The 11432-nt window shown below is 37.6% G+C and overlaps 1 protein-coding gene across 2 annotated transcripts in view; it reads left to right on the top strand.

Moving 5' to 3' along the window:
- The window catches only part of LOC107659732 (interferon-induced very large GTPase 1-like), a 10114-nt gene extending 233 nt beyond the window's left edge, over positions 1-9881 (top strand). The window contains exons 2-6 of one of the 2 annotated variants that reach the window (XM_016448762.1): positions 3507-3567; positions 3733-3838; positions 4244-4501; positions 4613-4873; positions 4992-9881. In XM_016448762.1, the coding sequence (XP_016304248.1) occupies positions 3544-3567; positions 3733-3838; positions 4244-4501; positions 4613-4873; positions 4992-9673 (5331 nt within the window). In that variant the 5' untranslated portion in view covers positions 3507-3543 and the 3' untranslated portion in view covers positions 9674-9881. Of the gene's footprint in view, positions 1-3305; positions 3568-3732; positions 3839-4243; positions 4502-4612; positions 4874-4991 lie in introns of those variants that run through there. The other variant, XM_016448763.1, reaches the window with a different exon arrangement.
- Positions 9882-11432: the final 1551 nt, after the last annotated feature.

Genomic DNA, 11432 nt, shown 5'->3' with positions numbered 1-11432 from the left:
ACTACCATTCAGAGTGTTGATTGCATGTTTGTTAGGCTTATACAAGCGTTAAAAGCCTAATGAAAGACTCCAGTGAGCGCACGCTAGTCTCTTCAGTGTTTCGCAGTTGAACGCTGTTATTTTTCTGACTTCACTATCCCATCATGAGGCAACTGAGTCGCTATAAACATGTGGTGATATACATTTACAGTCTATGTGCTATACAAACGTATCACACGTGGTTGTTGTTTTTTATCTCTGGGAATCGAACCCACGAACATGGCGTTGCTTGGTTGTCGTGCTTTACGCGCTCCGATACGCACTCATTCTGGTGAGCTGTTTTCTGTGAAGAGTAAAGCCCGCCTGATTTGATTCGCTATCTCAATCATTTACGAGGGCTGAGGCGGACCAACCTAAAAACTTTTAAGACTTTTTGTCATCCTAAAGCTGCGTTCACACTAGCAGCGACTTTTGTAGGATAGACAGCAGTTTCTCTATATTTGCAGCAATATCTAGTGATTATTAACACATCATGTGCATTGATTGTGTATTGGTAACTATGCTGACTACGTTTTACAATCACATTTTATTCTGGGGAGTGATGAAGAGACAGCATTAATATTTTTTCTAATATGCTTATTATTTATGTTACAATTAGCGTAGTATTTAGGGCTAAAATAGAGAAAATGGTTTTAAATTCCAGTGCAAAGAAGCAAATTAGAGGCGTTTGGTGGCCAGAAAAATAATATTCCTATGTAATGCCATGGTTTAACCACTAGATGCCCGTATGGCTGTTTGATAAATATAGCCTATATTTTGCTCTACTCTAGTTGCTGACTGTAAAGGGTTTTACCGTTACTTGAAAAAAGTAATCTGATTACGTAACTCGCATTACTTGTAATGAGTTACCCCCAACACTGGTCATAATAGCTTATTTATTTATTTTATGTTTTGCATTGTGTATTTAGTCATTACCAAACACTCAATATTTATAAGTTTTGCATTTTTTTTTTTTAAATGTTGAATTAAAAAAGATTACTCACATCCCAGTATTATGTTATGACATTTATGTAAGAAGACAATATAAGTGCATGTTAAAAAAAGGCCTTGTATTCTTGTATTCCTTTAATGGGCAGTCTTCACTGAAACTCATTCAACTTCTTACAGGGAGAGAAAGATTGCAGAAAGACTAAAAACTTAAAAATATGACAACTAGCATCTGGTTATGATCACTATTAAGGCATTTCTCACGTTATCTAACTGCAAATATAGCATAACTGCCTATTATCTAAAACTAAACATTAACTATAACGCGTTTCATAAAATACAACTACTGGCCAGATTTCCGAGAGGTAAACTAATGCATTAAAATGCCAAAAACTGCTGCAATTTCCTCAACTTTCTGGCGAGGTTGCTTGAGAAGCACTGAAATGAATGGGATTCAGTACTGGAACTATTGGTTGTTTGGAACCACTGATCTATATATTTGACTGGATCGCTCATTGCATTCTAAACTGCCATTCGGCTGTGAAGCCACCGGAAGTGCCATCTTACTATTCCCTACCGGCAGAGAGCATCATTGACTGACAGCAAAAATCTTGATCTAAAATCCCCCAATTTGAAGCATATCAATCACACGGGATTAGTTTTTATGATACGTGTATGTAAATTAATTGTTACTTCAGATTTGATCTGCAATGTTTATGGTCTTTTCGGGCAGGATAAGCGATATTGAAATCGTTTAGGTGGGTGTGTCTGCTGCACACTTACCGACACAGGTAACTGAACCAACACAAAATATAGACTATTTATGTACGCAATTAAGCAGGAAATATTAAATTGAATATATATATCTGGTATAAGTCCGTACCGTATGTAGTCAGAGTTATTTATCTGAATAAGTTATGTGTATATTTTTAATGTCTACTATAGAAATAACATCTATTTCAGACTCTCCAAAACTGCGCTAATTCTATGGAGTTTTATTAGCAGTATATGTGGAATTAATCGTTAATTTAATTAATTAATTTAACTTTTAAATCATTATCTGCTTCAAAATGAATGCTGTTAATGAAATCATTTTGAAACATTTGCAGTCAAATAATAAAATGAATAAAAACACTATAACAAAATTACATAAACAGTGAAATAACTGTACAAGGCGAATTAAGGTATATGTGTATACAAAGCATAAATCTTTATTCAGATTTCAGAATGAGCACTTTGTCATTTGTAATGCATATGTTGAACGTCTGATGTCCATCATGTTTATCTGATATTCGCTACTGTAATGTATATGAACATAACTTTTTAATACGCAAGGGAAATTCCTAACATTAAACAAATTAACCGCTTATATGCAGGACGTTTGCATTGTAAGAATGTACAGGAATACTTCAGATATAAAAACGCTGACTTGTTAGGTGATGTTTTCTCATTAAAATCATACAATTTCCTATTCATTCAATAGAATTTATGGGAATACTAGGGAATACCAATATGGCGGCTCGGCGGCTTCACTTTTATGACGTCATGAGCAATCCAGTTCTCTATTATAGATCAGTGTTTGGAACTATTGGTTAACTTTACTTCTGCATTCCTCAGTTCCTATGGAAGCCTATGGGAGTGTTTCTCAACGTCTCTGAGAATACCCATATTACTTTGAAAACAAATAAAAACCGAATAATAAATAATAAATAAACCAAAATTAGTTCAAATCTTTTGTAAATAAGATAAGATTGTGGGATAATCTATGTAGTGAAACTACATGACAATATTTTACATGGTTTGATTCCTGAATACTTTTTCCGCCCACGAGGGGGCATTGTTGAGTCAGTAGAATAAATGCAATGCTAGTTGGGAGTCCAAGGGTGTTTGTGTGCTTTTTACTCGCGTTATAAACTAGGGAACGCGACAAAGATAAAGATATTGCTAACCTTAAATTGCAACTGCTCTATTTACTTTCTAAAGTGTCAAATTAAGTAGAAAAGACAAGTCCAAAGACGCTTATAATAACTGGATCTGGCAACACTGTACGCCCGCGCCCTCACTCACAACTCTCTCGAACCTCGTTCACTCCGCCAGCGTCTCGCAGCGATCATTTTCATACCACGGGCACTAAACATTCTTGCAAACTGTCTAAACTTAATTATACATGCAGACACTTATATGAGGAGCTTTAAACAGCAGATTAGTCATTTAGAGAACAAATTTTATTTTTGAACATGAAAAATTTGTGACCTCATAGGCCCTGTCCCAAATGGCACCCTATGTTCTCGTGGACTTAACGGACACGCACACGTGGCGGCCATTGTAAGTCCATAAGACCGCAAGTGCACATGAAATGTTCCATTTGGGACAGGGCCATAGCTGGCTACGGGCATGGACGTGTCCATTGCAAATGGAAATTTACCTTAATAAAGCTTTGAAAAGTAAAGTGTGAAATTATTTAATGTAAATAAATGAAGCCACCATTAATCACTTAACAATTACTGAATGATTTATAGTCTACTAATTCATATAATCAGTTTCCTTTTAGTCTCAGTCAACTGACAAGCAGTTGGAATGGACTGCCCCAGTGAGGAGGAAGTAAGCATCTTTTCCTCTTTCTTTCACAAGGCAGATTTGTTTGCAAATGATGTGTATTAGACTAGTCATTGAGAGTTGCATACACTTAATACTCTTTAAGTCAAATTTAGTCTTGGCAAACCTGAGTTTGCATGCCACTAATACTTTAAAAACTTTCAAATTAAGGAATTTGCAGATGCTAGTGAATACCCTGAAGATGAACAACAAGCATTTACTTCAGGAGCACATGCTGTTGAGTCATATCAAAAGGAAGATGTTTCCAAGTTGCAAGGTAACAAAATTACCCTTGTATCAGGAGCATATTGCCTATGCATCTTTGAGATTGGGATGTTTACCACAATTTAAATGAATGTTTACTTTATACAAATGTTAGCAACTTTTTTCATTATTATAGTTTGTTTTAAATGTGGATTTGGATGACTTGATGCCAAGAAGAAGACATTTTAATACTTTCTGACTGAAATCAAAATGAACCCTGTTTTCTTTCAATCACATTTTTGGTCTTATTGTGCATAATGCATCAGTGCATATTATTACAAATAAGAAAACCACTAACCTTGCATCTGACAGGCAGAGAGAACTGTTTGTATCTCTTAAACATCTGTGTTGATGTTGAATGACATGTGATATGTGATGTGATCTGACTGTGATAAACCAATCAGTACTTTTTCCACAGATATCCCTGCTCCAAATGAAATTTTAGTGCAGCTTATTGGTACCAGTTCTGTTATTCTTGCTTGGGATAGTCCAGACAACATATCTACATTTGAGTTGACCTACTACAGTCTCACATCTACAAAGACCTCTACTATCACAAATGCCTCAACCATAGAGGTGGAAGATCTGTGTCCAGGGACTGAGTACACTTTCAACCTTGTTTCAGTATCAGACAATGGAGAATGCAGTGTGGGAGTTAAAGTGACTGCGTGCACCAGTAATTGTCTTTCAGTCTGTCTATGCAGTATAAACTTAGAATTGCATTACAGTGTGTCTTTAAAATTGATTAAAATAGAAATAACAATTATTTTTATTGTTTTCATTGCAGGGCCAGTACCACCAGAAAACGTCAAGGTTGAGAGTGTGGGCACCACATCAGTCTCTCTTATTTGGGATGCATCTGGCTGTGAGGAGAACAAGTTTCATGTTGTTTGCAGCCACAATGGAGGGAGCTTTCAGGAAGAGATAACAATTTCAAGAACTGTGACTTTCCGTGACCTAAGTCCTGGAAAGAAGTACTCTTTTCACATTATTAAAGTGCTTCCAAATGGCAACAGAAGTAAAGAAGCAGTCACATATGCTCAAACCAGTTAGTATAATATAGCAAACTTTATTACAAACATTGATATGTCTCATTTTATAGACTTTGATAACATTTATTTAAAAAAATGTGAATTGAGCAGAAACAAATTGTTTTTTTTCAACAGAAACAAACATCCAGAGCCTTTTACAGGATTTGGGGTTGGAGCAGTACTACCCAAACAAACTCTCACTCAGCGATGTGCTACAGATTGAGAAGAGGTCAGTGACAGATGAGCCAGCCCAGTCTCTGTCATCTTTACCATGGCTGTTCCTGAAGAAACTGATGATGGTGAATGTGACTGCAAGAAGTGTAAAATATTCATTCGATGAGAGTGAGGATTTGTCAAGCTTAGATTTATACAATGAAACATTTGATTTTCTGAATGATCAGAACAGCAGTGTGAACCCTTTAGACATAGTGTCCGCCCTTTTCCTTTGTTCAGATGGTTTCCTCCAACAGGAAATGGTCTCAAAAATGTCAATGTGTCAGTTCTCTGTTCCTTTGCTTCTTCCAAACTGTGACACTCACCAGTGCATGTTAATGCTTTGGGCCATGAGAGATATTGTGAAAAAATGTAGACCTCATTCCTTGTCAGACCCAAGAGGCTTTGTGGAGGAGAGAATTGTTCACTCTGAGCTCCCTCTAGTGTCTTTTGTTAGACTTGGTGATTGCAGCATTTCTAAATCTCAGATCTTAAACAAATTGCTCAGCAACCCCCAACAGTATCATGACACTTTTGTACATTGTGATATGGATTGTGGAGACATTCCAAGAAAGATATCAAATGGATTAGTGGAGATGAGTTGGTATCTGCCTTGTGGAAACAAAAACATTGATGTTTTTCCTGAACCGGTGGCTGTTGCAAACTTGAGAGGCAACATCACGACCTTTGAAACACAGTACTCCTTCTTATGCCAGACCTCCACTGCAGTTTTCGTGTTTTTTGACAATCTGGACACAAACTACAAGTTACTCACCAACCAACATGCTAAAGCACAGTTTTTTTTAGTGGGCAATGTACAAAACAAAGCATTTGATTTGGAGCAGCTGAAAAGGACAGCTTTTGAAATGGGTTTGAAGAAAAACAATGTGATTCTGAAGACCAATCAAAATGATGCAAATTTTGTTAAAAATCTGCATTCTTCAGTAAATCACATAATTACAAATCATTCCAACAAAGCACGTCTGGAGGGAATGGACACTATAGCACATGAACTCGGAATTTTAGTTGACGAAAACATCCAGGAATGTCAGAGAGCAAAAAATAATGCGCATGTCTTGACGAAAAGTATACAAGACACACTGCAGTTCAAAGAGAATCAGCTTCCCCTTCAGGGTAAAATATGGAAAGATTTGGCAAAACTGGAAAAAGAGGAATGCAGACTCCGGAAAGCTGGTGATCAAAACATAGAGACATACAAGAGTGATCTCCAGATTAAAAAGACTGAACTCAGGAAACAGCAGAGTAAATATGATATCTCAGAGGCCATGTCCTGTTTTGTTAGTGCATTATCAAGCTCAAACCAGGAGAGGTCCTACTTCTTGAAGTGGATGCGGATGAACCTTGACAATCTCTCCCGAAAAAGCCTCTCTAGCCTCAGAGAACAGTACAAAGAAAAGTGTCAGCAATTTTCAGAAAACAAAGAGGAAATTGCACAGCTTGACCAACAGATCTCAAACAGTTCTTTAGGAATAGAGCACTTCCTGCGTGAAATGGGCCAACTCTATGAAGCTGCGGTATCGCTTCCAGAAAACTTACAATCTCGTCAACAAATGCTACACTTACCCCGGCTATGTGCTGAGCTGATGTTGGATGGCTTCCCTCTGGAACTGGTTGATGGAGATGCATCAAATATTCCTCTCAGATGGGTTAGTGATGTGCTTCTGTATTTGAACTCTTTGGTGCAGCCAAATAATAAAATCATGGTGGTCACAGTTTTGGGAGTTCAGAGCACAGGGAAGTCCACCTTGCTGAACACCATGTTTGGAGTTCAGTTTGCAGTCAGCAGTGGAAGATGCACCAGAGGAGCTTTTATGCAGCTGATCAAAGTCAAAGAGGACGTCAAGAAAGAACTTGGCTGTGATTATTTAGTGATAATTGACACTGAAGGTCTGAAATCCCCAGAGCTGGCAAAACTAGATGATAGCCATGAACATGACAATGAATTAGCCACACTTGTTGTTGGATTGAGTGACATTACAATCATCAACATCGCAATGGAGAATTCCACAGAGATGAAGGACATTTTGCAGATTGTGGTCCATGCTTTCCTCAGAATGAAGGAAATAGGGAAAAAACCCAGTTGCCAATTTGTCCACCAAAATGTTGCTGATGTATCAGCCCATGACAAGAACATGAGAGATCGAAAGCTGCTGCTGGAGCAACTGAATGAGATGACAGAGGCTGCAGCTAAAATGGAGAACAAGGAGGAGTATAAAATGTTTACTGATGTGATGGAGTATGATCCGGAGACTTGCAATTGGTATATTCCTGGACTGTGGCATGGAAATCCTCCAATGGCACCAGTAAACGCTGGCTACTCTGAGGCTATCTATGACCTTAAAAAAAACATGATTGATGTAATTGGAAAATGCAAACATAAAACGTCTGGAAACAACATAACAGATTTTTTGGAGTGGACAAAAAGCTTGTGGAATGCAGTCAAATATGAAAATTTCATATTTAGCTTCAGGAATAGCTTGGTGGCTGATGCATACATGAGACTGTGCACAGAATTTCATAAATGGGAATGGTCTTTCAAGAAGCATATGCACTCTTGGTTAACAGTAGCTGAAACCAGAGTGTCAAATTTTGAGACAGTCAAACTGAAATCAGACAAGTCAGATCTGAAAGATCTTTTATGCAAACTGAAACAACAAGCTGTCACAAAGCTTGACACCTTGGAAAAGATCACAATGGAAAACCTTTCCAAATACTTTGAACAAACAGAGGGCCATGTCTATCTTGTGGAAAAGTACAAAGAAGACTTTGTGAGCAGTGTAAAATCTCTCAGGAGGGAAACCGAGAGCTCATTGCTGACACAGCTTGAGGCAACAGTGGACATTAGGAGAGGAATGAACAATCTGGATAACATCAAGAAAACATTCACTGATACAATGGAGAAAAAAGTGCTGGGCCTACTGGAGGAGTTACGCAAAAACAACAGCTCAAAGAGTGATGCCCATATAACTGACAAGCAGCTTGACAGTTTTTTTGAACAAATATGGCAAAAAACCATAAATGAGCTGTCGTTTACTGGATTGAAGCAAAGAAATATATTTGATTCTGTTTTCAGGCAACTTCGAGAAAACATGAAACAGAGAGGGAGTTCTGTTACTGAACAATTAATTACAGTGAATCTGATGAATTATGGAACAGGGGTGTTCAAAGCCACCAATGAAATCTTTCTCAAAAGGTTGTTTAAACGCATAATGAATGACAATTCTGCAATGAAACTACAGGATTTGGCAGATAATATCATTCAGACATGCTCTCAGTTAGTTTTGGACAAGACTTCGGATTACCATGATGCTTACATCCAGGAGATCCTACACATAACTGATAACAGATTGAAGTCCAACAAGAAAATGGGGTTTTCAGTTGAATTTGAACTGTCCTTGAAATTGTACATTTGTGGGTTTTCTGCAAGAGCATTTCAAGACATGCATGACTGTTTCATCAAGGAGAATGACCCACGTAGATGCCTTGATCAGTATAAAGACAAATATCGTGATGATTTCAAGGACCTGTTCCATGATCGCGATCAGTGTCAGAGAAAGGCTGAAGAATTCACCACACTGTGCTTGATTCCTGCAGTTGAGACATTCATCTACAGATCCCTGGGCCCAGACATCGTTGACAAAATGCTTCAGGGAAAAAATGCATTTCAATTCAGCACTCGTGCATTTTTCCAGTACTCACTCTTAAAGCAACTTGTGAATGAAGATAAGTTTGAACAGTATGTGAAATACATTAGCTCTTATGAAGGTTTTGTTAAGGGCTGGATATTAGATCAAATCACCAAACAGTTTTCGAATCACCATGAAGTGTCTGAGTTGGAGGAGCGCCACCTTAGAGGAATCACCAAGGAGATACTAGAAGCTGTCAAAATGGCACAGAATGAAACAAATGAAGATGGCATCAAAGGATTCATACATTGCATATGCAGGAAGCTTGGACAAAAGCTAATAATTCCCAAAGATGCTCTTGAAACAGTAATGGTCTTAAACAATGCTTCTCAAGAGCCATTTGCATGCTGGCTAACCAAATCTGTAGAGGAGATGGAACACACAATGATGGAACAACTGAAGAAAGTCGACATACAGGGTAAACTCTGCATGCTCAAAATGAAACCCCAGGATGAGCTCTTCAAGCGTGTGTTTGGATGTGGGCAACTGTGTCCATTCTGCAGTGCTCCTTGTGAGGCTGGTGGAGAAGCCCACACTGATCACTGTGCTTCAGTTCACAGACCTCAGGGACTTGGCAGATATAGATATGAAAACAATGAAAAATTAGTGACTAGTATCTGCTCAACAGATGTCCACAGTGAAGTAAATTTTAAGTGTTTCCAGACTAACTATAATCCTCATCCTTACAAAAGATACAGAGAAATCTTTCCTGACTGGCACATCCCAGCTGATGCTAGCATACAGGCCTCAGATTACTGGAAATACGTGATGGCCCGGTTCAACACTACGTTTGCTGAAGTATACAATGCTCGTCCTGCTGACATACCCTTAACCTGGAAATCCATCACAAAGCAGCAAGCAGAGAACAGTTTAAAAGAGTCTTTCAGCATCAAATAAACAATTATTTTCTATCACAACCATAGATTCAGTGATTTGGCTGCACTCTCACATTGATTGAAAAATGCCGTTGATTACTTCCAAATGGTTTCAGCTGTATAACCAACAATAATACTTGCATATAGGAATTGGTAATGAATATGAGTTAATCATATCAATGTGAAAGACAGTTTAACTACGTGAAAGAAAATATCATGCAAAATATAGTACAATGGTGAAATGTTTTATAGGTTAGTTGTCATTTTTTGCAAGTTTGTTATTTGGTGAAAATATGTTCTTCTTTTCCTTTTTTTTTTTTTTGTCAGAATAATCAACTTTAATCAAATGTATTTCTTTATAATTATATACTACAGAAAATATATACTTGATTAATACCTTTGTGATTCTTGGAAGCAGAATTCTAAACCATAAAAAAATATTGTTTTAAATATGTATGTATTGGTATTAATTTATTGCCGTTTTTGAATACTTGATGTAACCAATTAAACAAACCTGTGCCTTGGAATTAGGTGGTTGCTAAATAAATAAATGCAAATGTTTTATGTGTTATCCTATGTACTGAACTGCACAATTATTTGTTAAAAGATCCTGATCTCAATCCAAACACCTATGACTTCTGATTCCTAAATGACAATGATTCAGCTACGGTATGTCTACACTCTAAAAAATGCTGGGTTATGTTGGGGTCAAAACAACCCAATAGCTGGGTTTGTCCCTTTTTAACCCAGCATTTTTTAGAGTGTATTAACCCTTTGTTATATACAGGGGCGTCGCTATGGTTTCTGGGCTCCCTGAACAGCATATTGACTCTGACCCCCTCTGTAAAAAGCGCATTCCAGGCCCCCTCTCCCTCATAGGGCCCTTGGAATCGTCATAACCTCCCCTCCTTTACGGCAACCCAGGTTATGTAGCTTACGGTCACACTGGTGTACTTTGAATGTTCAGGGAAGCATATAGTTTTTAGACGAGATGAGACTGAATCATTCATTCATATCAAACTGTTCAAAAACACTGATTCATTTTGGATTTTAAATAGACTTTAAATAGACTGAAACAAAGAACATGTCAGAACTTCTAGTAAATTACATGATATTTTGTTTAATGGCCTAGTATAAGATTTTTTTCAAATCTCTAAAATAAACATTTTTGTTCAGAATCTGTGGACTACATAAATAGTTTAACTCAATAAACAGTTTAAAGGGGTCATATGATGTTGCTAAAAAGAACAGTATTTTGTGTTCCGCTTCTTCGACGGTGAAAGCCGATCCGGCGATCGACAGCGCAAAGTTGATGTATTCCCTCAGCGACCAGCACGGATCAGCTCTAGGCATGACGAAGCAGATATCGTCCTCTTCTGGAAGGCCAAACAAAGTAGTTTCGCTTTTACAACGAAGCACACAGCTTCTTTACGACATGGCAGCGGAAACAACAAAACTACAGCGAGAATAAAAGTTACGCCTTCTTTCTTTGCGTGAACATTTGGGCGGCGTTATGCAAATCTTCCCACAGAGCGACGTAGGTATGTGGGGGCGTGTTAAAACGAGCCGTTTTAGGTAGGCGTGGCTGACTCTTAACTTTTATAAAGAATATCTCTTTGGATTTGAGACTTTAGACTTTGCAACTTTACAGATCTTCTTTATGCACCAAGAGCTTGTAACAGTCCAAAGAGAAAGGAAAAATTGAAATTGCATCATATGACCCCTTTAATGTCTAGCTATGAATTTCTTTAATGATTATTATAATAACGTTTTCCTAATAA

Source organism: Sinocyclocheilus anshuiensis, unplaced genomic scaffold, assembly GCF_001515605.1.
Source record: "Sinocyclocheilus anshuiensis isolate Anshui unplaced genomic scaffold, SAMN03320099.WGS_v1.1 scaffold960, whole genome shotgun sequence".
In the NCBI taxonomy this organism is placed as follows: Eukaryota; Metazoa; Chordata; class Actinopteri; order Cypriniformes; family Cyprinidae; genus Sinocyclocheilus; species Sinocyclocheilus anshuiensis.
The sequence above is the reverse complement of the archived record's forward strand: the minus strand, read 5'-3'. Positions and strand labels throughout refer to the sequence as shown.